The 27,899-nt window shown below is 40.5% G+C and overlaps 2 protein-coding genes across 2 annotated transcripts; one reads left to right on the forward strand and one right to left on the reverse strand.

Moving 5' to 3' along the window:
• The first annotated feature begins 158 nt into the window (after positions 1–158).
• DNAJC2 (DnaJ heat shock protein family (Hsp40) member C2) lies at positions 159–17,962 on the forward strand. Its single transcript, XM_085298443.1, has 17 exons — positions 159–356; positions 1,292–1,482; positions 2,102–2,177; positions 4,298–4,396; positions 6,916–7,057; positions 8,238–8,318; positions 9,064–9,129; positions 10,941–11,032; positions 11,134–11,255; positions 12,068–12,217; positions 12,500–12,588; positions 12,675–12,744; positions 14,119–14,303; positions 15,585–15,685; positions 16,630–16,737; positions 17,167–17,321; positions 17,842–17,962. The coding sequence occupies exons 1-17, from the start codon at positions 299–301 to the stop codon at positions 17,914–17,916; spliced, it is 1,860 nt and encodes a 619-aa protein (XP_085154569.1). The 5' UTR covers positions 159–298; the 3' UTR covers positions 17,917–17,962.
• PMPCB (peptidase, mitochondrial processing subunit beta) lies at positions 17,676–26,699 on the reverse strand. The gene is made up of 13 exons (XM_085298430.1): positions 26,586–26,699; positions 24,641–24,781; positions 24,237–24,323; positions 23,634–23,763; positions 22,977–23,175; positions 22,216–22,295; positions 21,545–21,657; positions 20,842–20,985; positions 20,107–20,267; positions 18,744–18,829; positions 18,582–18,670; positions 18,283–18,358; positions 17,676–18,187 (listed from the first exon to the last, which is right to left on the reverse strand). The coding sequence occupies exons 1-13, from the start codon at positions 26,673–26,675 to the stop codon at positions 18,123–18,125; spliced, it is 1,461 nt and encodes a 486-aa protein (XP_085154556.1). The 5' UTR covers positions 26,676–26,699; the 3' UTR covers positions 17,676–18,122.
• Positions 26,700–27,899: the final 1,200 nt, after the last annotated feature.

Raw genomic sequence — 27,899 nt, forward strand, 5'->3', positions numbered from 1 at the left:
AGCAGGAATAACCTTAGCGCTTCCGCGCCGTGCGCTGGCGGCTCCGGCGGGACACAGGGCGGCTCCGGCGTCAGCGCAGCGCCAGGGGCGCTAATCGCGCGGGCACTTCGGGGCGGGCCGCGTTCCCCGCCGGGCCGCTTTGCGTGCGGCGCGCGGCGGCCGACCCGGAAGCGCTCGCCGAGCGCCTCCATGCGCCAGCTCCTGGCAACCGGCGAGCCGAGGCGAGCGGGGAGCGGCGCCGGGGCCGAGAGCTCTGCGCTTCCCTGCGCCGCGCCCGCGGAGCCGCCGCCGCGCCGCCATGCTGCGGGGGGCGCCGGAGGGGCAGGTCACGGCGGTCACCAGAGCGTTGTCCGCCGGTAGGCGCCGCACGGCTCGCGCTCCCTCCCCGCCCCCTCCCGCGGCCGCTGGCGCGCGCGGCGCGGCCGTTGGCGCGGCCGTTGACGGGGCCGAGGCGGGGCCGTTGGCGGGGCCGTTGACGGGGCCGTTGGCGCGCGCGGTGGGGCCGAGGCGGGGCCGTTGGCGCGGCCGTTGGCGCGCGCGGTGGGGCCGTTGGCAGGGCCGAAGCGCGGCCGTTGGCGGGGCCGAGGCCGGGCAGTTGACGCGGCCGTTGGCGCGCGCGGTGGGGCCGAGGCGGGGCCGCGGGCTGCTCGCTTGGCAGCGGTTGCGCCTGTAGAAACATAGGTGCTCGCGCGGCTGTTGGCAGCCCTGGGGCTTTTTCTTAACGCGATCAAAAAAGTAACAAGAAAAACCCCGAGGAGCCTGCTGTAGCATCGCTGAAGTTAGACTTCCCTCCTCCGCCTGGCAGAACTCTCCTCTTTATTTACGCTTACGTAGTCCCGTCGCGTGTCTCGCTCAGGTGTTTCCTCGCTGCCTGTTCAAACCCAGTGTTTAAGTAACAAGTCCAACTTCGTTGTTAAAGGAAGTGGTTTGTAAAAGATGTAGCCTGAGTGTAACAGTCGATGCAAGTTTAATGTTTTTGCTACTTTTATCTCTTGTATTACAAAAGCTAAAGGAAGGTGTTTGTGTAATTTAACGTGCGTGTTTTAACTTGAAAGTCTTTTTCAAGATTTGAGAATACAGTAATATGTTTGGAAGAAACCATGTTGTAAACACGTGGTCTGATTTTTGCAATCTTTAAAATAATAATGTGGGGTTTTTTTTAAAGCAAATTAGAAGATACAGCAATTTGTAATTTTCTGGAATGGTGTACTAGAGATTATGGGCTTCAACTGGGAAGAAAAATGTAAACCACAGAAGTGAAGTTAAGTTGCTCTTATGTTTTTGCTTATAGCATCAGTGCTCTGTCAAGTGGAACCTGTGGGAAGATGGTTTGAAGCGTTTATTAAGAGGAGAAACATAAATGTTTCTGCCTCTTTCCAGGAGCTAGAAGATGAGAAAGAACTTTCTGAAGAATCAGGGGATGAAGAACTGCAGCTTGAAGAATTTCCTATGTTAAAAACGCTTGATCCAAAAGACTGGAAGGTATTCAGTCAATACAGATAGTATTGATTATTATTGTGGGAAACATTACGGCAAAGCTATCTGCCATTCCCAGCTGCTAAAAATCCCCTTCCTTGACCTGCCCACCCCAAATCTGAATTGTTCTGCATCCCTAGTTTTACAGCTGGGTTTGTGTTTTCCATGCATAATCAGCTGATGAGGACAAACTCAAGTGCACATCAGAGTAAGATCCTAGTCTTCAATTGTTATTTTTCATATTGGTGCCTGTAAGCAGCAAAAGTGTCTCTACCCCCTGCCAGCACCTCTTTTATTCTGAAATTACATCAACTTTCTCAATATTAAGCAATTCAGTTTTCCTTTAATTGAATTTTGCAGGATCCAGTGTTTTAATCTAGTTTCAATTAAGCCACTAGAATTTCTATAACAGTGACTTACCCTGTTGATTAAAAAAATCACTAATTATGGTCTTTAAGACAATTGTTTCTGTAGCCTTTTCTAGGATTTATTTAGAGAGAGAATTCTGCCTTTTATTTTTAAAATGTTGGTGGGCAGGGGAGGGCAGAAATGTTTTTCTGCMTGTGTTGTGGCCTTTTAGATCACGTTTATCAGTGTTTAATAAAGGTGTGTTTTTTTCCCTCAGAATCAAGACCATTATGCTGTTCTTGGGCTGGGAAATATACGATACAGGGCTACTCAGAAACAAATCAAAGCAGCTCGTAAGTACCTTTCATTCACGAGCATACCTTTCTCCTAGATGTACGGAGCTATATTTCACATATAAACACATATGTGTCATGAATGAGTATTTTGCTATTCCCACAGGCTTAAAAATGCCTGCTATTTGATTTGTATTGCTTGCCAAACTTTTAAATTCACATCAGAGTTCCAAAATTCACAGACCGAAAACTAGTTAATTCAGAAAAATTCCAGAGTTCACACCTAAGCTTTCTTGTGTCTTTCTCAACAGCCTTGAGACTAGGATTGTACCTTTTTGCCTTTTTGAGTCTGCAGCCAGACTCAGAGAGAGAGACAGAGAAACAAAACTAGTCATGCCCTGTTTGTTTCAACAGGTAGTTACCTTGAAGCCCTCTTATCATGGTTAATTGCCATGTTAATAGTACAGAATGTTTAAAAAGTATATTACTTTTATTAGTTTGATTGGTAGACTGAGTGTTCCATGGGAATAGAGCAGTAGCTCTTTGATTTTCATGAAATCGAATAGTGTATTACTACTTAGACCACTAAGAAGCTTGGTTTTGCTCTGCTTTGGTCATTTTGCCAGGTGATAAGTGTTCGGTTCCTGTGGCTGGATTTCTGGGGTGTTTTCAAGCCATTAAAAATTGTTTAGTCTTGTGAGGTTATGTTTCCTTGGCATTTCAGATAAGTAAGCGAATAAAGCTTGGAAGTGTCAGTATGCTGCTTAATGATATAATGGACCTGTGTCTTAAATCACAAAGCATGAGTCACAAAGGCAGTCATGATGTGGGACATTTTGTGGTGTTTGCATATCAAAAAACAATGTGTCAGGCTTTAGAGGTATATTCTTTTCTAGAAAGCAATCTGACCAAGAGTCAACTTTGCAAGAGGAGTGCAAGTATTTAACTGAGGAAGATTTAAAAGCACTCTGAAGACTATTCAGTGACCTTTATGAAATAAGCTGATGGTTTTGTGAATTGATTATGAACATGGTTGTGTGTGTAACTGTATAACTACCATCTCTGGTGGAACCACAGCTGTAGATCAAGTTACGCCCAAATGCAAGCGGATGGAGGATAGGATCCTTTGGACTCCACTGAATGAGTTATGGCAATGTACCAGCATATCATCTACTAGCAAAACTGTGGCAAGCAACTATGTGTGGTCATTAAAAACACACAAACAAAATCATCTTTCATCTGCAGCTGTGTTACCTTGTGTTTGGAGCGTATTTAGAGCATGCTTGGTGAATTACAAACTTTTATTACAGTGTATGCACAGTGAATTATGTTAACTCTGATACTTGATCATGTGTTTGAGTTTTTAGTAGTGCTCCTGTCGATCGCGTGTTAATCATGAACATAGAGCAGCACGTCTTCTGTTGATGATTAGTGTTCTCTTAGCACAGAGAGAAAGGACTGTCTTTAGGATCCTAACAGCACTGAGTTAGTACATGCTGGTATAGTGATGTGAGTTTTCTCACTAGTATATCCTGTACTGTTCCTGTTTTTAACAAAGGATACTGATTTTTCAAAAAGCAGGTGGCTGTAACTATTCTGATATTTTATAGCCAGCCAAGGAGGTACATTTTATGTTTCATGAGTACTGCCACTAGACCTTTTGGGAAAGAAGCCTGTTTAAAATCTAGCTTCATTGTTTTAATGCTAAGATAGCGTTGGTAGGAACTTACGTGCTAGTTATAACTTAGGAATTAAGGCCTACACAGAGTATTAAGTTGAGCTCAAAAAAGTCCTCTGTGTGTGCTTAATTTTATCCATTTTAAGACCCATAAGGAATGTGCAACAATTCTTGCAGGCTCATTGCTGTAGTTTTCTTGTAAAATTTTGTCTTGGATTGTGTTCAGAACTTAAGTAAAGGAATAACATAAAAATTRCATTCTAGCTGAACTAATTTGCTTTTAATTAGAAGTAACAGCTAAATTTATATTAATTAGTTGTTTTTATTTTTTCAGTGTGATTACACATCGAATACACAGGTTCATTACTTATTTCTGTTACCTTCCTGATGGGGAAAAACATCTAATTAGAGAAATACCCATTTGAATGATTATATTAATTTCCTAAAATCTACAAAGTGTTCGTGATAGAACACTTATAAATGTCACATATCTATTTGCTAGATAAATCCATGGTTTTGAAACATCATCCAGACAAGCGAAAAGCTGCAGGGGAGCAGATAGGAGAAGGTGATAATGATTACTTTACCTGCATAACTAAGGGTAAGTATTGAACTTTTCTTATTAGATGCTATTTCAATCTGTTTGCTAACATGAGACATATTTATAGTGTTTTATTAGGCATATCATTCTTGCTGTTTCTAGCTTTGTAGTAATTAACACTTCTTCAAAGAAGCTCTTTTCCATTTCAGTACATCCCTGTTTACTGCTTCAGTAAACAGGGGTCACATTGTTATATTTTTCATTGGGTTAGAAACGGCATGAGAATGCAGCTGTTCGTTTGCCATGCTGCTTTGTGGTAAGACAAAATAGTTAATGTGAACACTGGTAGCAGTATGTGCAAAGATGAACCACTAGAGGTAGCCACATATCTGGAATAAACTGATATGCTATAAAATAAACTAATTACTGGAAGAAGCCAATAGCAATAGGAAAATCTGAATTCTAATGTGCTTTCTCTGCCAACAGAGCATCTGTTGATTTTATCCAAGATAGCAGTTTCTTTAGCTGCTCTCTTTGGCCTACAGATGACTGAGTGAGCTCAATTGAATAGCTTTTCCTTTCTTGTCTGTAATATGATAGCCTGAAACACCACTGCTGGCCAATTCCAAAATGTTAGGAAGTATTCTGGATGTAACCAAGCTTATCTCTCTAGAATTGCTGTGGAGTTCATATTTTTTTTTCTTTAACACTTTTTTGGATCAATAAGACTTGTGGAGGGGAAAAAGAAACTTACAATTCATCAGCATGTTTTAAACTTTTTTTCCCTGAACAACTTCTTATAATTCCAATTAAAATGTTAGATGATATTATGTTAAGCTGTTATGTTTGCAGCCTTTTCTTAGAGATATAGTAAGATGTTTAAAAAAGAAACAAACAACAATTGACTGAAACCAGATTTTTTGTGAGCTGCTGTTCATAAATATTACTGGAGTTGTGACTTCATTTCAGTTTGAAAGAGAAAATTTCTAATATCTGAAAATTAATGGTGATACTTGTTTCCCACCTGTTCTACTGACCTCTATTATTAGAACATTGGGAAAGCCTGCTTCAGAGGGAAATTAAGGCAACACAGAATTTCAGAATTGCTGTTGCCTGTTGCTGGCTAGTTAGCCAAGAGAAAAATTTGTCCATAGTTTTGATCCTGACAGAAGCTGGTAAATATCTATAATTGGAATACTCTGTAGCTGAATTCAGGTATATGCTATGTGTTCAACMTGCAAAGAGCAAAACATGTTTCCCAAAGCGTGCAGTTGAAGTATATAAAAATAGAGAGGACAGTACAAAGTAGCATAGAAGGTGAGCGATACTTCTAGGCAGTACCATGGAGGAAAGAAATGCAGTGGTAGGAAAGGGGAATGTAGAATAGGAGAGTATATTTGGCAATGGAACACAGAGAAGAAATTTGGAAAGGCAGAAGTGTAYGTAGTTGGGGTTCAAAGATGGAACTGATGAAGGAATGAATGGGAGATGCAGTGCTAAGAGGAACTAAATATGTGGGAGTGGAACTGGAGGTCTGTATGCAAGCAAAATCTCTTAGGTGGAAGAAGAAACATGGATATGCACAGAATTCCTTGCATCAAAAAAAAAATGTCATCAGAGTATATGAGGCTTCTAGCTTATAATGGAGAGGATAATTGGTGTCATTCAGAGCACTGGCAGAGGGAAGCTGAAGGAAGTCCGTGAAGCAGAGGGGAAGGAAGATTGGCCCACAGCAGTTCATTGGGCATTCCTTCCTCCCTTTCTCAATTAACATGTGCAATGAGGTCAGTTTTTCTAAATCTGACCTTCAAGTATTCTCTCTCTATGGATGCAGCCAGAGAAGCCCATGAATGATAGCAGCATGAATTTCATTCCTTTGATCAATTTTCACGCTTGTTGAGAAATAGTGGATATTTGTAGAACTGACAGACACAGTAATTTCACACTTCCTTGCAAAAAGCCATGAGTTTACCAAGCTACTGAACATATGATTTCTAGGTTATGATTCAGTAATACAGTGTGCAGTGTCCCCAACTGCACAATTGTAAGAGCAGGAAGGCTTGATGGGAGAGTTCRTGTGCTCTGGCTAATAGCAGTTTGTTGTTTTATGCTGTTTCAAAGTCTTGGTACGATCTTGTCATGCCCTGCAAAAATTCTAATGAATGGCTCCTGTTCTTGCCAATCTTGAAGTCCTATTAATGCAAGCCTTAATAAACAGGTTTGTGAATTTACCTGCAAAAGTCTAGTTGCAAGATAAAAGCCTGAAGATGTCATGCCCACACTCCCAGACACTGAACTAAATTTACTACAGAAAAGTATTTTAAAGTATTATCTAGTTTGTTTTATTTAATGGTTAAATGTGTCATTTTTTCATAAGTATTTTCTTCTACTTAGTTTAACAGGAATTAATAGCAATATGATTTAAGACATCATCAAAATAATTAAATAAAAAGGAATACAGAACGATAATCAAACACATATCCAAGAGCATCTTTTTGAAGACTTAGGACCTTGTCTGTAACATTCCAACCTTGTTAGGAAGACTCATTTTAGTCTCAAGTTTTATGGGTTTTTTTCAGCTTATGAAATACTATCTGATCCTGTGAAACGACGAGCATTTAACAGCATAGATCCTACTTTTGATAACTCTGTACCTTCCAAAAGTGAAGCAAAAGAAAACTTCTTTGAAGTTTTTTCACCAGTTTTTGAAAGAAATGCCAGGTAAGCTGTGTCAGACTGCCTTTGCTGTTGCTGGAGAACCAGCATTTGCCAACTCTTCTGGCACTGAGTTTGTAACAAGTGTGATTTTAAGGGATGCTGGAAAGTGCATTAATTTGACAGAAATTTAATACAGCTAAAATAGTACATTCTCAATTATTTTCTTTTAAAGTAATCTTAACTGGTACATTGACGGCATTGAGTTTGACCCATGAAATAAAGGACTAAGTCTGTTCTCAGCTCCCTGTTGCTTCTTTTTCATATTACAAATTGTTTCATCTTAAAATTATTTACTATACCAAGTGTGTGTATGCTACTGAATAAAAAAATCCTTTTTAATGATTTTCTCATAAGGATGAGACATTAAGATAGGACAGTAGTTATAGTCACAATTTAGCTAGGTAAGAGGAGAAAATTTAACTACCAGAGTATTTGGTGATTCTCTCTTTCAAGATGTGTTATGGTTTTTTTTCTGCATTTGATTCATGCTTGTTAATTAATTTTGTATGAAGGTTGTCAAAATATTAGTCCATAACCAAGTTTATTTGTTTTTACATGTATGAAAAAAAATGTTTTATTGTGTGATGCACTTCACAAGTCATTTTGAACAATCTTTTGCTTATTTTAAGTAGATCTATTGAATCTCTAGAAAATATTCCAGAGATTCGGATCTTCTAGATCTGTGGTTGTCAGATGGGTTATTCCCTTCTCTGCTTAGAAATGGGATGCCATATCATCAAATAATAAATCCTATGACCTACAGAAGATTTCCCTTTTTGTGGGGAAAGAAATGAGATAGAGGCAGGATGCACAGAATATGTGGGAGATGTAGCCTACCACAGAATTGAGTTATTTACAGAACTCCTTCTGTCCACTTTTTGCAAGCTCCTCTACCAGCAGAATGTATGTGGAGAACAGACACCCTGTTACTAGTTGTGTTCCATCGGCCCTCCTTGTGTGCTCACTGAACTTGAGGAGGAGTTTACTTTTTTGGGGGAGCTCCCCCATGAATGCACAATCTGGAGAATATTTAGAGGGAGCTTCTGTTTTCTTCCTCTGCCCAGATGCTTTCTGGGTTGGAACCTCTATTTCAGTATTTTGACTCTATACTTAACACATACCATGTTTTGAAGTACGCTTATATTACATATAATATTTCTTGAACTTATCAATTTATTTTCAGGTGGTCAAATAAGAAAAATGTTCCTAAACTTGGGGACCTGAACTCCTCATTTGAAGAGGTAGATGCGTTCTATTCATTCTGGTAAGTTAGCTGATACCTCAGTTTCTATTCACACTACAGCCACTCAAGATGAGTGATATAAAGGCTTTTCCACACCTTTCTGTATGTAGGCTGTTGCTAGGTCAGAACAGACCAGAGCCAGTGCCATGAAATTACCTCCCAGCTGTTCGGTGCTTTCCACAAACTGAGCTGGTTTTCTCCTAGCTAATACATCCACATTGTAAGTTCAGTTACAGCTGGAGCTTTCGATGATTCTCTGACCAGAACAGCTATGAACTGAGTTGGCTCAGAGACAAGAGCAGGGTTCATCTTACCTGACCTGTGTTTTCAGTGGAGGTGTCTGTATCTCTGCTAGGTGTTTAAAATCTCCTCTTAAAGGGAGGTCTAGTCAAGTAAAGTCAATAGAGTTTAGAGTTTGACTCATCTGCCAAACATGGATGTCTATGTAAGACGGAATGAATTTTTCTGTAAACAGCATTATATCTCAATTGCCTATAGTGGGAGCTCAGACAACTGCTCTGGAGACACTTAAAAACTGGTGAGGTTAATCCCATCCTAAAATATACCCTCTTTCCTACGCAGTCAGGGATGTGAGTTGTTACTTTGAATAGCATTTTGCRTTTTCAGTTAACACAGTGAAATTGGTTTAGGTACTAATGGTATAATTGCTTACAAAAAAACCTAATATTTTAAAAGATACCGTAGTTGTAATAGTTTTGCTGTCATCTTTTTTTTTCCCTCACTTCTAATTTTACATTTACTGTAGGTATAATTTCGATTCCTGGAGAGAATTTTCCTATTTAGATGAAGAGGAAAAAGAAAAGGCAGAATGGTACGTAAGTAAAAAGAAATTTGACAGGAGACTGTCATAGCAGTCAATATAGCAGCAAATATAGCAAGATTTTTTTTCAACTTGCGATTAGACTCTAAGTCAAAGGAAGGAAGGTAGAGACTGAACTAAGAAATAGAATTCCACTCACTCAGCACAGAAGTCAGTCACAGATTTGAATAACCTTGGACTGACTCTGGGCTTCTGTTTCTTAATCGGTGTAATTGGCATAATTCTTGCCTGCATCGCGGAAGTGTTTCTGAGGTGCTTTGAAATCATTWTACCAGAAGATTGTATGAGTATAAACACACATCCTGTGTGTTCATGTCAGTTCAGACTTGCAGCTCCAGCAAGCTCCAAATTAAACCTGGAGCTAGACCAGCTGATGAGTAAGTAGGTATCATTTTTCTCCCCAACTCCATATTAAACTGTGCTGAGACAAGTGATACTTTCTAAAATGTAGAGAGACTAGTTCTTATGGCTTGATGTATATATTGCATATTTTTTGATGTAGTGGAGTAGCTGAATTAGTTCGTGTTGCAGTTGCAAATTACATTCCATTTTCATCCTTCCTATAGTTATAAACCCAGACTGTTCAAGTTAGAATAAAGCACTGGATCACTTAGTCTACCCTGTATTTCACACAGCACTACCTTTCAGTCAGACCAGTAGCTTGCATTACAGAAACCTCTTTATCAAGAAAGGCATCCAGGTTTGAACAGAAATCAATTGTCATTAGATCGATTAGTTGCTTTGTGCCTAAAATCTTTGCTCTATTTCCGTTATGACTTTTTCTTTAGATTTTACTTAGGCATTTGTTCCTCTTATACCTTATCCTGCTATTAGAGTTTTTTAGTCCCTTTGTACTGAGTGTTCTCTCTCACAAAGCTTCTATGAAGGTTCAGTTATTAATTCTGTATCAATTATAGTTTTGAAAAATTGAACAGATGAAGCTCAAGGCTTTTCATTGAAGGACTCTTAGTTATTTATATAGTTCTTTTTGTCTTTATTATTGTCATTCAGTGTCCTTTCCAAAAAAATATTCAGTCAAGTGGTATAATTAGAGATACAACTACATTTCTGCTTCCTGCTTTTCTATTAGGTATTTAAGATACTTGTCATCTCTTCTTTCAAAGGTTATGTTGCTTGTCTTTTTTTATCCTTCAGTCTACTACTGGACAGAAGTCCCCTATTCTCTTACAGGTGTTTTTCTTCTTACAAGTATTGGTCCATATTTGGCTGCATAGATAAGGATCTGTAGCCTAAGCATTTTTGTCTTTCATGACAGCACTGACAAGTATTTTTCAGATTATTGTCAGCCATTTTTAATCTCTTTAACCTGAGCTATATTGAGTCATGAGTTTACCAGAGTGTCATGGTACTTCATGGAAAGCATTAAACGTATCCTGTGTATACAGGTTTATTTGATGTGACCTATTTTCCGTAAAATTAAAATAATAGGCTGTCCTTTAATAAAACTGTATACCAGCATTTCTGTTGTTTTGTGAGGATTAGATGTTGGTCAGCAAGTGGTTTGTATTTTGGAAGTCCATGATCTCTTTCTCTGCAATGCCAGTTGAGCTGGTTGTGTTGTCAAGTGTTTTGAAATGTTTGTTTGTTCAAATACCTAGCATTTGAACATGAGGTTGGGGCCTGGAACTTTTTTTATCTTTTTTTTAGTTACTATTATTCTATTTTTGAAGTATTTAGAGAAAAGCATATGTGTGGAGAAACTTTATTTAAATGTTTGACGAATTTCTGATCATTGCAGACACTGTAAGATATTAGTGGTGAACTATGCTTTTCCTTTTTAGTCGAGATGAAAGGAGGTGGATTGAAAAGCAGAATAGAGCTGCCAGAGCATTGAGAAAAAAAGAAGAAATGAACAGAATCAGGACACTTGTTGGTAAGCATACAAACTACTCTTTAAAAATAGGAGATTTCTGCTATTAGTTAACAAATCTCTATTTTTCTGTTCTTGCATGATGCCTGCCTTTCTTCTGCCAGACARTGCATACAGCTGTGATCCGAGGATAAAGAAATTTAAGGAAGAAGAAAAGGCAAAGAAAGAAGCAGAGAAGAAAGCAAAAGTAGAAGCAAAACGTAAAGAACAGGAAGCAAAAGAAAAAGTAAGTTAACTTGGTTAATTTGGATTGAAAAAACCTAATTCATTCACACCTGATCCACTGCTTCAGTTTCTAGATGTGTCAGAAAACTACTGTTAGAATTACATTGGGGTTTACAGATCTGTTGTCTTTAATCTGTTCCCTGTACAACAGGCAGTGCAAGACTACCAGTGAGCCTTTTGAGAATAGGATGAAAACACAGAGCATAAATCTGAAACAATAAACTTCTAAATTTGAGGTTTTGTTGTTGCACACACATCCTCTAGTTTAAAGGCAGTCATTAACATCTGTGGCTTGGTTTCCACTTTCATAAAATGGACACAGCTGCTTTCCTTATAGGTATGCAACCTTATAGGTTGATTAGTGTGAAACTCTGAGGTAACAATATACCTGATAAGAAGAACAATTTAGAAAAGATGGCTCTAAAAACAGTACCGAAAATATAAAGTGCTAAAAAGTAACTTAGATAAAACTGGAAAATTGCAAGGCATTATGCTAATAGTGGTGCAGCAGAAATGCTTAACCAATGCTTTTTTCCAAGCAAGTACTTTGGGGGCTGGTATAGGAAATATCATATAGTTTCACGTCTTTATAAATCCTGACTTCCTTTAAAATAAACTAAGAGTCCTTATAGTGAGTGAGGCATTTGAATTAATGCCAACTAGTATATATTTTACTCTCTCTCTCAAAATGCTTGAAAAAACAAACATTAAATTATTGATATATTCCAAACAATGGAAACTGCACATTTTAATATTGAATGACTGAATGACCTATAACAGTGTGAAATTTCTTTGCTTTTCCTTTGATTGCAGCAAAGACAAGCAGAATTAGAAGCAGCACGTTTAGCGAAAGAAAAAGAAGAAGAAGAAGTTAGGCAACAAGCATTAGTAGCAAAAAAAGAAAAAGAGATACAGAAAAAAGCGATCAAGAAAGAAAGGCAAAAATTGAGAACAACATGCAAGGTATTTAAATATTATWATACTGAAATACAGATTACATTAGTGAAGTTGTTATGCTTGCTTAGATCAGACCCTATCACATGCTTGTTCTTATGGCCAGAGATGGGTATGAAAATTGAGTTTACTAAAAAGCAAAATACTAAAACATAGTTATCATATAGTTTTGAGTTATGAGCAAAACTGGCCAAATAAGTCCAAATGTCTGAAGAATGCTTGTGTGTGAAGCCTTTGTCTGAAGATACAGGACAATACAGTTCAAGGTAGAACATGTATTTCTGCTTCCAGAACTGGAATTACTTTTCTGATAATGAGGCAGATTGTGTTAAAATGATGGAGGAGGTGGAAAAGCTTTGTGATCGCCTTGAACTAGCAAGGTAAGTCTTCCTGACTCTGATTTCTGCTCATTTTGATATCCATCTTTCTACTAGCTATCCAATGTAACTTAATAATTTGTTTTTAGTCTGCAATGCTTGAATGAAGCACTTACATCCACAACAAGGGAAGGAGGAAAGGCGGCTGTAGTAAAACAGGTAATTATGCTGAGTGACAGATCAAAATAACAGAATAATTAGACTTGCAAAATTTACCTGGCTGAATCTAAACAAGATACAAGAAACAACACAGTTGCTGTGGAACCCGGCCTATTAAACATAAAGACCTGAGATTCAGAGTCCCCTGACAGACTTGTTGTCTRCTCCATACCTAGTGGAGGTCAGGACTGGTAAAATAACAAAGCACCAGCTGAAGAAAGTCTGTGCTTTTTTCCACTACTTGTGCAGTGTATAGAAACAGTAGAGGAATTAAGGTTTCCCCAGCAATGGGTAGCAGTTACGTAGAAGGGAAGGAGAACCGTCTTAACCTGTTACTCAAGAAAGATTCTCCATCTAGTGTCCGTGACCCAGGGCTGGATCCACAAAAGGACTTAAATGCTACAGCCTGTGGCTTGTCCAAGGGTCAGGTTTACTCAGCTGAAGACTTAAGGTTCAACTCTCTCCTGTTCTTCAGGTGACTTGAATCCAATCTCCCAGTATCCAGGAGAGTGTTCCACATACTGGACACTCAACTTTATTTCTCTGTTAGAGCTGTTCCATTTTGCAGTAACCATCGTCATCATCTATGAGAATTTCCTCTTTGCCAGATTAAGATAATAGCAAGAAACCTACTTTGTGCATACTGTCAACGGGCTTAAGTCCATAGCTTTTGAATATCACCAAAATGTGAGTGGGCATACTCAGAAGAAGCTGCATTAAAGATATGTCTCCATTACAGTCTCGAGATGTGGTTACAGTTCCCAAAGATATGCGATAGATAACTTAAGTTCTGCTGAATTGCTTGCTAACAAGCTACATATGGCCACCAAACCTTGAGTAAGTACTTAGAAGCTAAAATATAACTTGTTGTAGTTAATACTTTTATCTGTGATCAATATAGCTAATTTGCTGCAGCTTTCACTTTCCATGCAACTATAGCAACTGCAGACTTTTGGCATCTCCAAGCCTAGGTAGCAGTTATGTTGGAGGATTTGGGGGTTATTGTTTTGGATGGATGTTTAACTGTGCCCACCTGTAGCTTCAGGTTCCTAATCCTTTTGTGGATCTGTCCCTTAGTGTCAGATAGTGGCACAGACATTCCCATTATATTCAGCAGTTTTGCCTAAGTCCTGGGAGTGTTCTTTTCATTTGCTAATGAATTTGTGATGGATTCTTGCTGTAGCTGCTAGTTTGGGATGTCCAAATCCATACATGTGATAGAGCAAAATAATACTGGGGCAGGTAGGCTCATTTTCCATAAGTATAATATACAGGGCAGAAACAAAGCTAAATTCAAGGCTCATAGCAATCATAGAGCAAGGGATTTATGTAAATGTTAAATGTAAAAAACGATGCATGTTTACCATTCTTCAGATAGAAGAAATAAATGAACAAATAAGGCGAGAGAAAGAAGAGGCAGAGGCTCGTACACGCCAAGCAACAAAGAGTTCAGAAAAGTCAACCAGCGGTGGTGGAGGGGGAAGCAAAAACTGGCCAGAAGATGATTTACAGTTGTTAATTAAAGCTGTGAACCTCTTCCCAGCAGGGACTAACTCAAGGTACTTCTCATTTTCAGTATTAAAAGCCCTACTAAGAATTTTTAATTAAATAAGTGGTACTGTGCTTGTTATTTTCAGGCCTTCTGAAGTAGGACTGGCAGGACTCCCTACATTTCCTTTGTCTTGGCTGTTGAGCAGCCTGTGGTTTGTTTTCTCTTGGTAGTGTGCACTACCTGTGACTAGCAATAGCCCTAGCCCTAGGTCTTGTTTCTACCTTGAACTTTGTTCAAGCCTCAGTCCATCAGCAAGATTGTGCCTTGGCACATACCTGCACAGGTGTGTCTGCTCGGTAGGCTCCAGTCCTTAAAGCACAGCTGGAACAGCGAGAGTGATCCAGCTGGGTAGGAGTGCAGTGTATTAGCTACTCTGTATCTCTGCACCAGCTCCACGGTAAATGTGAGGTCGGTTTTCCTTCTGTGYGATAGGAGGAAAACATCCAGAGCTATGAGCTTTAGGAGAGAGCCAAGGAAAAGAGAAAAGCCAGAGTTCACAGCAAGTAGCATGTGTGATCAGCTTACTAATAAAATTTAAGGACAGGGTGGAATCTTGTTCCTTCTCATGGCAAAATGCCTCCTCCTACTTAGGATTCACAGACTTAAAACCTTTATTAAATGTACTAAAACCTTTTTTTAAAAAAAATCATACTCTTCATAGATGATGGAGGTGATACCAGTACCTATTTCTACACTGCAGGTACTTATCTAGGACCTAGCTTTAAGTAAGATTCTRCTGTCTGAGCAGATGCAAATCCCCCTCCTCCTCCTAAGTGTACTAGGAGCAATTCTGGGACTAGTGGTGTTCCAGCATGCTCCTGTTGAAGCCCCTTTACTTGATGAATGGGCAGTCCTTTGGGGGCYGTGGAAACAGGGTTAACATCTGCTCAGCCCCTTCAGTGCAGCAGCAGTATTTCATGTCAGAGGTGCTTATGATAAGGTAAGCAACAGCTGAGCAGAGTTTTGAAGACTTTGTATTCAGGCATCTGTATTCTTCTCCCTCCTTTTTCTGTATCAGAACCCAAGAGGCTCACCCAACTTATTTGACTGAATTCTTAAGGATGTCAGACATAATTATTTTGGAAAGTAAATGACATTAACGTGAAAGTTCGTTATTATATTTAAGTCCATAGCTTTTGAATATCACCAAAATGTGAGTTGTATACATATTTAAGTATGATTATACTTACTTAGGAATTGTTATAAATTTGTTCACCTATGTGCAGAAGCTTGAAGGAAGATCACCTGTTATGTAATTGCTCTTTTCTCCTTTCTATTCTTGTTTTAGGTGGGAAGTTATTGCCAATTATATGAACTTGCACTCTACTACTGGAATAAAACGAACAGCAAAAGATGTCATCAATAAAGCAAAGAGCCTCCAAAAACTCGGTATCTTTATCATCTTATTTTTGTAATAAGATGGTCTGCATCCTTCTATATGGCTGCTTTTTTTGTTTGTTTGTTTGTTTCCAAGATAGTCCATACATCTCAAGAACAAATGTAGCTCAGGTGGAGGCTTTAGATGAGTATTTCTGTGACCCAGTCTTTTCAGCCATGGAATATTAGTAGCTATGCTGTAAGTAACCACCTGATGAGTGAATATCAGGCATTTTTTTAATCCTACTGCATAGATAAATGCATCGGCCAAATTAATTGCCTGGGCTCCTCTGTACCCATAGGCCGGTTTGTCTCGCTCTGGAAAAGTTCTCTGCTAAGGAGACAGCATCTAAAATAAATGTAACTGATGACTCTGTAGACATACTTTTTAAAAAGTGAGTGGGACTCCTAAATTAGTGTGACTTACTTCCTTTTGTAGTAAATAGAGCCTAGAGAGCTGGGGATACTGAGAATAGGCTCTGAAGCAAGTTCTCAAGAAAAATCAAAACATTCTACTACAGGGGAAAAAAGTTTCAAAGAAGTTTCTCCATTCCAAACCACACAGCTGCTCAAGGAAGACCTAGACTTTCCTGGTGTTCCTGACTACCCCTCTGCCACTGTGGATAATGCATGAGTTTTGTGCTGCAATCTTTACTTAAGGCAACCTTTACTGCAACTGAAGTTGCAGGTTCAGGCTCAAGAGGCCATGAACAAAGTATTCCTTTGAACAATATAAAGAAGGATAGGGATTGGAGAGCCTCACACTTAGCAAAATGTATTGTGCCCTGAAAGATTTTATCTACCATCCTCTTCACTAACCTTTTAAAAGGAAGATGAGTGTTTTTTGTTTGTGTGAATATCCATTTTAGGATAGTCTGCTACATACTGTATTTATTATTACATATGGCTTTAATGTTTTTGCAATAATTATGCTCTTAAATATCTGTTGCTTATAGACCCTCATCAAAAAGATGATATAAACAAGAAAGCATTTGACAAATTCAAAAAAGAGCATGGTGTCGTGCCTCAGATGGACAGTGCTGCCCCCTCGGAACGGTTTGAAGGTAAGGCTGAAAATAGAGCTCTTCTTGCAGAGCTCTGTCCCCTGGTCATAGTGTAAGTCTAAGCAAGTTTGGGTTACTTTCTTACAGGCACACTACTAGCTTACAAACTTACCTATGTATTAAAAGATCCRAACTATTGGATTTGTCTGCATGTTTTTGGCACACACAGTACAAACCAAGGTTAATTAAGCAGTTATTGATGGTTTGGAACACTTTCTGGGTGGGGCAGGAGGTAAGACTTCTGGGGTACTTCTTCCTCAAGCTCTTCCATTCCTCAGAGGGAGCTATGTCATCAGGGAGGAGTATCACAAAACTGCACCCTAAAGATGTGTTACACTACAACTGTAATTTTTACAATATTTTAAGATCACTGTGGACTGCCTTATTAAATATCTTGTTTCTTACTGTCATTTTTGCATTTAAAAACAGGTTCACCTTTAGATTCATCTCCTTGGACTACAGAAGAACAAAAGCTTTTAGAACAAGCACTGAAGACTTATCCAGTAAATACTCCTGAAAGATGGGAGAAAATAGCAGCAGCTGTTCCAGGCCGTTCAAAAAAAGACTGTATGAAACGATATAAGGTAAAGTTCTTCACCCACCTCCTTCTAGGATTGTAATTAGGCCAGGTTTTGTCAGAGTCCATTGTTTTTTAAGTGTTGCTGTCCCTATCATAAACAGCATCCAAGAACAGCAAACTCCGGTGTAAGGTGGAGCCTTTTGGCAAAATACTTTTTTGATATGACACTTAATACAAAAAAGAGCAGTTTAGAGTTTTCACATATTCTCAGTGAAATTAGTGGATCTGGGAGTTAGTAGGCAAGTCTGCCTCTTGAAAGGTTTCTTGCAGTTTCATAGTGAACTTCTTGTAGATGCTGAAGTCCTGTCCTAGCCTCTTGTTATATTACAGGGGATGTAAATAAGCATTTACCCTCAAAAAGATGTCAGTTTTCATTTATTTGTGTTTCTAAGAGAAATAGCTGTAAGACACTAAACTGTCTAAGTTCATCCCTCTGTCCAGGGGGGAGAGGGCTGCATTCAAAATAGAGCAGAGTTAACTAGTTACACATTAAATAAGTGGGGTTTGTTTTCTAAATCCTCCAGGAACTTGTTGAAATGGTCAAGGCAAAGAAAGCTGCTCAAGAACAAGCGATGAATGCTACTAAAGTCAGGAAATGACTTTTACTGACAATCTTTGTTTTATAATAAAAATGCAAATACTGTACATGCTTTCATTCTTTCCTTAATTATACAGATGCACAGGAATATGTGTCGTGCTTGAGTTTTAATCTTCTCAAATGGATTTCTCCAAGTCAAAAACTGTTGAACAAGAGTGAGTTTGTCTTTAAGAGTTTTAAAAGCATACTGAAAATGCTTTTTATTCACTAAACACGAAGCCAGTACATGCCACTGCAGATTTTGTTATATTCTGGAAGTTGTTCAATTGGACCTGGAAGTTAAARAAAGTCAGCCATGACACATGCTAAACTTACACAGAATGGTGTGACATTATGGGAGAGTAGGGGAGCTTGTATTACAACATACCTATGGCAGCAACTGCAGGGTGCTTATCATAGATGTACTTTGTGCAAACTTCTCTAAGAGTCTGGGCATCAATAGCCTAAAAGGGTTGGAGAGACACCTTTGTTACCCATCCTGGCTGAAAAAGTATTAAGAGCTACCGATCTTAATTCTGTATAACYCAGAAGTACAGGCAACAGCAGTTGAAATCTTTTCCTTGGAAAACAATCTAATCTCCGTATTGTCATTTCCTGTAACAATTAGAAATTTAACTGCTACAGTAAGGGTGTAAACTTAAGAATCATAACAAAAGCACCACTTACTTCAATTCTTGCCTCAAGTTCTGGAATTGGGATTCTGCGCTTATAACACAGCATCTGTCTTCCAATGTCTTCACAGATTGGTGTAGACCCTAAAAGGGGGAAAATGCTTCAGTTATCAGCGTACAATTACAGTAAGAATAAAAAGTTCCAGTTAAGTCTCACCATCAAGTTGTAGCAGCATATTTGTCTTTAGAAGATTTTTGGCTCGAGCTACTTCATTTTCTGTAACGCTGGTGCAAAGTCTTATCCTGAAAAATAGTTTAAATCCACAAAGGCAGCAGATAGTGCTAATCTGTAGCACACAAGATTGCCTGTGATAAAGAACTGCATACATCCACCAAGGCATGTCTTTCCTACAGACAGCAAATAGTGCTTGATATAGAAACAAGCCATAGGATTTAAAGAAGTGCAAGAGTAGTGGATTTGGAAGTATCCCCCAATTCAACCAAAGAACCAGTTTTTCCTCCTTAGATAAGCTGTATTTCATTTAAGATATTTTAAGTACAGTCTGTACTTACTATCTTGATAAGGGCTGTTGTAAAATAGGAAGCAAACAGTTATAGATAATTAACCTAGAAGCATCTGCTGCTGCCTGGCTCTTGGTGAGACAATGAACTGTCTCAACTACATCATGCTGTAGGAGAGAAACCATTACTAGAAGGACAGAGGGATACATTAAATATTTTAATGCATTCTAATTATTAGAATGCAATAAGAATGCACAAGAATTTCTCCAGTCCTAAGTTTTAGCAAGCAAACAGCTAGAGCAATGTCATTTTTTCCCCAAAAAGTTGGTTACAGAGATTTTACACAATAATAGTATAGAAAAATGATCTAAGTGATTAAAGAAACTCATTTTCAAGTTTTCTTTCAACKTCATTCACTTTCAGTCCATACCCATTAGATAATGTATGGATTTCCCATCTCTTTCTTATTACATTTGCAATTCAATCAAATTACAGCTGTACCTATGCACATCTTTTCAGCTTAGGAAAATGAAATCATTTCCTGCTAAAGCTATGTACTCTCACTAGAGCTCTCTAATTAACAGGTGAATACCTCGTACGTCATGTGGGATAGTAACTACAGAATGGTTTTAGTAATGGGATTTGAAGGTAACTACACATTCATTACTCTGAATGTGTACTCTTCCAATTGTCTTACATGCAGTTCATGGATGCTATACACTGACTTTGTACACTAAAAGGTTTGACAGGTATTTCCATAACTCCTTCACTTGAAACTCAAAAGAAGTCACTGCTATGTTTTCTTATATGAGGAGCCCTATTTCAATAACTGTAGTTAATATTTATTCCATGAGGAGAGCTAAACCTTCCATTAAAATAAGACTGCCAAAAACTGGCTGCTGGCTGCTTTGCAGTATCAAAGCTCAGAACTTGATCCATATGTTTTTTCCAGGCAGATCTAAACAGAGAAGCAAGAGTATTCTCTTTAAATAGTTACCATCTTTAAATAGAATTCCTCCACTGAAAATAAGTTTTCAGAAAAACAGTTGTGTACTTACCATTCTCTCTGAACAAAGTGCACCATGTCCTGTATAGTGGATGGCTCACAAACCATATAGAGTCCCCACAACCCTGTATCAGTGTAGCAGGTGTTGAAGGATTGGAAGCTATGACACAGGTTACCATGGCAGGCAATCTGAGCAAGTTTACTGGATAAATTCTGTTGAGGCAAGAGAAAGTGCATTTCATGAAGATTCTTGAAAGCCCACTAGTTTCCTCCACGCCCCACTGTTTTCATTTCAATGGTAACAGAACAGGCAGTAGCATCACACACTCCAGGGGAAGCTCCAAGGTTAAGCATCAGCTCTCATCTCGGACAGCTTCTTTCCTTGTATGTAATCTCACACTATGGTTCTTTACGTCAGGCTTTAAACAGAACTGTAAAGCTACACAGGTTCAAGAAAGGGAATGGTTATTAATACCCCCAAGTTCTCATGGCATATAGGTATGAAACATTCCACTTGGCATCGGGGCTGGCTGACCCCAACTCACCCACATTTCAAAGGCTTCACCACTATTTGCTAAGATTTTCCTAGATCTTGGGCAACAACTTCTCCCAGACTCCCGATTGGTTTCCCTTCCCCCACTCCAATAAAGGGCCACAAAGTCATGTAGCAACAGTAGCACCAAAACCATAGTTTGAATGGGTTCACACTGGCAGTACCCAAATCAGACAAGTCTCACCAGTCAGCCAGCCTTATTAAAACCAGGAAGGTGCGTGCAGGGTCACTCACCACGCCTCCTCCAAAGGAACGATCCCAGTTACCTATCAGAGTATTTGCCACCATAAGGGGGATTGTATCTGGGTGAGACCAACCAGCTGCTTCAACAGCTATTGCAATGTGTGCCAAGGGCATCTTGTCGTCTCTTATACGGATCTGTGGGAGTACATGAAAGTAGCTGTAGTACAACCTGCACGCAGCAATATACAYGGAAAGTTAAGTGTTAGGATACAGATATTTCCATTACATGCGTGGCATAAACCATGCACATACTTCATATGCTTTAATTCTTGATTCTGTAGTATTTAACATGAGCCTTATGAGGAAAGGTAGTGACTTTTCAAAATCTGAACAGAGCTGGAACTGAAATGCAGACACCTCAGTCCTCAGCCACGTCCTTTAAAATACTAGTTCCCAACAAGTGAAAATGCTGCACTAACATAGGCAAGAGGGAAAAGGGGAAGTAGCAGCAGAAGTAAGGGAGCTTTTTTTTCAGGAACTGGCAAGGCTGAGAAAGTGGTGGCAGTAAGGCTCGCCCAGGAAAGTTTGGAAGAAACTGTTCTGGAAAGCAATGTTCCAGTTGCCCTCATTGGAGGCTCAAAACCTTTAAATCTGCTGTGTACGAGGTTGAGAAGCTCTCCTCAGCAGACAGCCTGTGTCAGTCATGCTCACAGAGGAYGCTAAGGCCAGCCCACCGAGCCATCTAAGAGCTTACCTCGCTCCCCGTGAAGCTGCAGGGTGGCAGGACTGGCAGTCCTCCTTCTGGAGCAGACGGTAAGTTACCAAAATGGGATTTTGCTAGATCAAGCAACTCATCATGAGAGACCCCTGAACAAAGACATTTCACATACATGTTAACATTATTCTGTAAATGGTTATTATGCAATTTAAAGTCTCAACTAAGTAGTAATTTATGATTTCCCCATGTCAAACACACTTCTAGATTCCTCACTTCCATTACTGTGCTGAGTAAGATCATCATGATCACCTTCCTTAATTCTCTCCAATAGCCTTCTATTGGTATTACAGCAAATCAAGCTCTTTGCTCTCAATTTCAAGCCTCAGTATTATCCCCTGTCTTTCTCTGTGCTTTCTTTTGTTACTCCCCTATTTGTGCTGAACTCTAGGCCCTTCTTCTCCTGCCCACMTGGTAGAATGACTGAGGCCCCCTTGCTCCTAGTTATCAGCTTAAGAATGTTTCTGAAATACTACCGAGGGAAAGAGGAACAGAAATTCAAAAGATAGGAAAACAAAAACAGAACGTGTTGGGCTAACAACGTGCTTCCAGGACCTACTGAACAATGGGCAAATCATCTTCTTGTTCCTGAAAACCTAAAAGACCTTGATTTTAAATATAGCTTCACAGGGTGAATGTCTCATACTAACCTCCAGCAGCAGCCAGAACTATTCTGGGTCCTTTATAATGTGTTGTTATATACTCCACCAAGTCATTACGGTTTATGGATCTGAAAATAGTCCAGGAAAACAAAAACATCATTACACTGTCAGTAGAATTTATTACAGGAAGAAGAGATTCATGCACAGACCAATACTAGAATAACTTTAAATTCTGCCAACGCACAGTGCGTGGAGGCAGGCAACTAGAATAAGACTGACTTCCTAAAAAGCAAATAGGTGCTTGATTCATTTGATCTTTCAAAGATCTTCTTGCTTCTCCCAAAGGAGTGGGAATTACAAGGGTCCTCCCTGTTCAACTCCATTCAGGTACAGACAGTATCTACTGCTGATCTCATGAGTTTTAAAACAACACATTTACAGTCTCCTGGTCTGCATTGGTATAAGCAAGTGCTGAATGAGCAGTGTAAACAGTATTTATGGTAGTGACTGACACCAGACTGATGGGGAAAAAGTGTTTCTAATTTTGTGACAGATAAATTATTAAAAAACAAAACGAAAATATGGCAAATAATGAAGATACGCAGTAGATATCTGAAGTTCACATACCCTTTGATGCCTGCATGAAGGGGAATTAAAGCAATTGGGAAATTCTTCTTACAGTTATAGCCAATGCAACTTTGACTACCTTCCAGGAAAAAAATAAGAACTGAAGCTGTCCCCTACATTTTCAGGGTCTTTCAAATATGCAAAGTTACCACACAATTAAAAGTAGGCACATTTGGACATACTTGATATTCTCAGTGGGTCCTAAAATTGTTCGTCCCAAGGCTGTTTTCTGATAGGCTGTAGCGTGAAGGTAATCAAAGACAACTTCCTGTAAATTGGTTTCAACTTCCTGCATCTCTCGAAGTATAACTCCTCGCTCACGCTCAATCTCTGCTTCTCCCAGGGTACTGTTCTGAATTATATCAGCAAGAATTTCCACAGCTAATTGAAAATAGAGATGGAAATGTGAAGTTTATTTTCAGACTACTAGAAAAATTTGATTCAAAAGTAAAACCCACCCCTGAAGTTCAGATGGCCCAAGATTAGCTAATCAAAATTAAGKTTTTTTGAGTTTTTTTTTTAATTGCTTAGCAGGATGCTAAAAATACTGAAGTTTTTCTTCAGAARGGAAAAGAGACTTGCTCTTCAGGAAGGGAGAAGCCCAAAGGGTATTTTATTTTGCAAAACTAGCAAAGACATTTCAGGTATCAGCTTCACTGCTGGCATACTCCTTTCCAAACTTGCATTCTGATATTTCCTATGAAGTTCAAGAAGAAACTTCTCCTCCTTTAAGGAAAGGACTGTTACACTGAAAAAGCATCATTAGCCTGCATTACCTCATCAGGAGCCTGGTAAGCATTTCATTCTTTGCTGCTTTTCTGATGAATGAAAACAGTTACCTTTTGGTAAATCTTTGGAAAAAGCCTTTGCGTAATACACTGTTTGTTCCCTGGATGTATAGGCATTCAGGTGAGCTCCCATGTTCTCAATCTCTAGTTCAAGGTCTAACTGAGATCTCTTTTTTGTCCCCTGAAATAAAACAATAAGGAAGTCAAACTAGACCCTTGAACCCCTCTTCCATTATTTCTACACTTTGTCTGTATAAGTTAAGGCCAAGGACAAAAAACAGAAAAATCTTTTAGAAAAAAAGAAAAAAGCAGCACAYTAATATCCCAAAAGGGGAAAGTCAGATATAAAACCTGCTGCACTCCCAAATGAAAATAGAAAGCTGGCAAAAGAAGGACTATGTGTTTTCTAAGAATATTAAAACAAGTTTAAGTTCCTTAAAATTAGACTTTTGCTACTAATTCACTGTTGAGTATGAGCAAGACAAGGACTTTATCTTCTCTCTCTGATTGGAGGCAAAATCTAAGCCATTTCCTTTTTTCTCGATTTGAAAAAAACTTACTACAGGATTCTGATAAAGTTCTTATCATTGATCTTTAAAGACTAATAACTCAGATAGTCACTTTAAAATTTGCAGAATTAGTATTCATACTTGCCTTGAAAGCCATATGCTCCAGAAAATGAGCAGTTCCATTGTTCTTCTCATTTTCATACCTGCTTCCAGCATCAATCCAAAGTCCAACCTCATGGAAGAAAAAAAAAAACTTACTATATGATAATATGGCTCTGCTCCTTTTTCTGTATGAACTACACTTAGATTTTCAAGACCTATTTTGTAATGGCTTTTCCCTTAAAAAAACAGGTTTTCGGAAAAAAAAATCTAATACTAACAAAAATCTAATCACAAATCCTTTACAAAAGCCTTAAGACTCCCACTTCCCTGCTTAATTTTTAACAAAACTCTTTAACAAAAACTGAAAGCATTCATCTTAATTCCACAAGAAAACAAAAATACAGTAATACGGTTATGAAAAATGGTCTCATTATAAGTTACACCTACTGTGCATGTTGAGAGTCCAGAGTCTTCAGAAGCTACTTGCAAGCCATTTTCCAGAGGAGACACCCTAGTTTCAGGAACATTTAAGACTACTTTTGTTGCTGCCTTGGAAGCTCTGAACCTGCCTGTTCCAATATGTACACACTGTAAGGAAAAAGCATCTGTTATGCTCAGATTGTAGGAAAATCTTCTGGAAAGTATATTCCTGAACTTAAAAAAAAAATCCAGTACTTACTTATGTTTAAGCGTGCATTTAAGAAAAAAAGTTAAGAAAATATTTAAGWTAACACTGATCTATTCACCACTACTTCACATTAGGGTTGTACTAACCTCACTCAGAGGAAAAGCATGAAGAGAATTAAAAAGGAGCAGAGTGCGCCAGCTTCCCTCTGGCAAAGCACTCTTACTGAAAATTAYTACCACCCAGCCATCCCAGAGTCACACTGCACTTCTGCCAGTAAGAGCCTACRGGACATTGAGTATGTCCCTTCGCATCTGAAATCCTTTTGGGTACCTGGTATCCAAAGGAAAATTAGATACAGTTCAATGGCCTACATGAGGAGGACTGCAAACTGCAGTCACCCTTTGTTCAAATCAGGGCCAAAGTTGAAATCACCACCTTTTATGCAATCGTCTGACAGTTCATAGAATCAGTCAGGCTGGAAGGGACCTCTGGAGATCATCTAGTCCAACCTCCCTGCTCAGCAGGGTCACCTGGAGCATGGTAGACAGGGTTGCATCCAGGTGGGCCTTGAAGATCTCCAGAGAAGGAGACTCCACAACCTCTCTGGGCAACCTGTGCCAGTGCTCCGTCACTCTCACAGGGAAGAAATCCCCCCTCACGTTCAGGCGGAACTTCCTGTGCTTCAATTTCTGCCCATTGCCTGTCACCTGGGACAACTGAAGAGAGTTTGTCTCTGTCCCCCTGACACCCTCCCTTCAGATACTTGTACACATTGATCAGGTCCCCCCTCAGTCTTCTCTTCCCCAGGCTGAAGAGGCCCAGCTCTCACAGCTGTTCCTTCTAGGGCAGGTGCTCCAGCCCTCTGATCATCTTTGTAGCCCTAAGTTCAAGTTATTAATCAAATTGGGTGGGAGAGAAAGGAAGATTAAAAAAAAATTTTTTTTTGTTAATGWTGAAAATGAGCAATACGTTTAAACATGTATCCCAAATGAGTACTTCAAACAATAAACTATTCCAAAAAATGGTTCTTTAAAATGTAAATGTTAAAAGATTCCCCTCACTTTGTGACTGTTCTGAACCTGAAGGTAGAAAATCCACCTCTCATCCACCAAGGTTCAGAGGTAGGAGACTGCAGCTGAATCCCAATAAACTAGGTCTCTCCAAACTCAGGTAAATATCTTAAAATCATAGAATAATTCAGGTTGGGAAGGGCTTCGGGAGGTCTCCAGTACAACYTCCTGCTCACAGCAGGGCAGCTACAGGGTCAGACCAGGTTGCTCTCAGGTTTTTGTCCAGTTGGGTTTCAAAAACCTCCCGGAACGGAGAGAGGCTGCACAACCTCCCTGACTGGCCTCGTGGGGAAAAACCTTTTCCTTATACCTAATCCAAAGCTCCCCGTTCGACTCTCCTTGTCCGGGCTGAACAAGCCAGCTCCGTACGCCTCTCCTCACAGGGCCCGCACAGATCCCTCTTGGCACTGGGGGACCTGCAACACCCAGGCTCGCCCCTCACCGCGGCCCCGGAGCGCTGGGTCCACGCTCCCCTCAGCCGCGCTGCGACTACAACTCCCAGCGCGCACCGCGGCAGCCGGCTCCACCCCAACCCAATGGCCGTCCCTAGGACTACAAATCCCRGCATGCASCTCGGTGCGGCCGCCATTACCGACCCCCCACAACCGATTCCGGCAGGCTGAGCACCAGCACAAGGAGCCGGGGGGCCGCCAGGGCCCCCCAAGCCCTTCCGCTTCTCCCCTCCGCCACCTACCCGGCTCCCCGGGGTGCGTTCCCGCACGAGGCGGCTAGCCCAGGGCAAGAAAAGCCGCCGAGCGGCTAGGCGACCTGTAGACGCCGCCATCTTCGTGAGCGGAGAGGCGGCGCTGCGGCGCACTTCCGGCGAGTGGTGCGCAGGCGCGGGGCCGCCCCCCCCGCCCCGCCCCCGCCGCGGAGCTGCGCCACGGCTGCGCTGAGGCCTGCGGCGCGCCGCCCGGTCAGGGCGCCGAGACGATGGCAGCCTGGCCCCAAGGCGCAGCCTGGCCCCAAGGCGCAGCCTGCGGTGGTCCCCGCGCCCCGGAGCGGTTCTGCCCGCGCGGGTGCCGGGCTGCGTGGAGCCGCGGCGGCCTGCGGGGTGCCGGCCCGGCGGAGGGGGTGGCGCCTGGCCACTCACCGGGGCAGCGTCTTCCCTTGTGCGGGCAGCGCAAAGAGGGCTTTTCCTCGCAAGAGGGCCGTTCCCTCCATAATCAGAATTTTCTGTCTGATGCTAATCCAGGGCTAGGTAATTAATTGCAAAGAACTGTAAAATGGGGCAAAGTTCTCACCTCCCTGCTTTTCTAAGTCTGTTCCACGGGATAGCGTGGTCCAGGGAAGTTGAGTTGCCTCCCGRTAAGCCATCGTTAGCAGTTTGCGTAGCCGCAGGGTTAGGCGTCCCTTCAGTTTGTAACCTGCTGCGGGCAGAGCTCACGGCTGCTGGGTGTTGGTGCAGGCAAGGCCCAAGCAGGCGGTGCCCTGGCGGTGCCAGTTGCTTCAGGGCGCTGCACTGCTGTAAGCAGAGGCATCCCAGAAATTTGTGCTATTGTTTCAGTTCTGGTTTAAATTTTTTATTTTTTTTTACTGCGCTAACCATTCAGATATTCCCTCAAAATGTAACAGAGGTGAAATTACATAATTGCGTTAAGTCCCCCAGTGTTAAATGCTACACAGTATAAAGAAACAAAGTCCTATTTCAAAAAAAAGAAAGTAAAAATCTGTACTGCATATGATGGGGGGAAAGGAATACTGGGTTTTGGTACTAGTTTCCTGACCCAGAAACTACCTCAGTCTTAAACCACAGCAGAGTACATCTGACAATTTCTGCTTCAGTAATTCTACTGAGTACATACGCTATGAAACTTCTGCTGTGCTTCTCTGTTCCAGAAAATCAGAAAAATCTGGGCTCTAGAGAGACGATCAGAAGGCAGATGCTCTTGGATCCTGGGCTCTGGATCTAGTACCACCTTTTCCCCTGGTCCTTCAGGGCCTGTCTTCTAGGCTTCCAATGCTTTGTCTCCCCCCCCCCCTTTTTTTTTAAATATATAAAACTAGT

This window comes from Rhea americana, unplaced genomic scaffold, assembly GCF_003343005.1.
Source record: "Rhea americana isolate MKP2758 unplaced genomic scaffold, rheAme1 scaffold_1, whole genome shotgun sequence".
NCBI classification, from domain to species: domain Eukaryota; kingdom Metazoa; phylum Chordata; class Aves; order Rheiformes; family Rheidae; genus Rhea; species Rhea americana.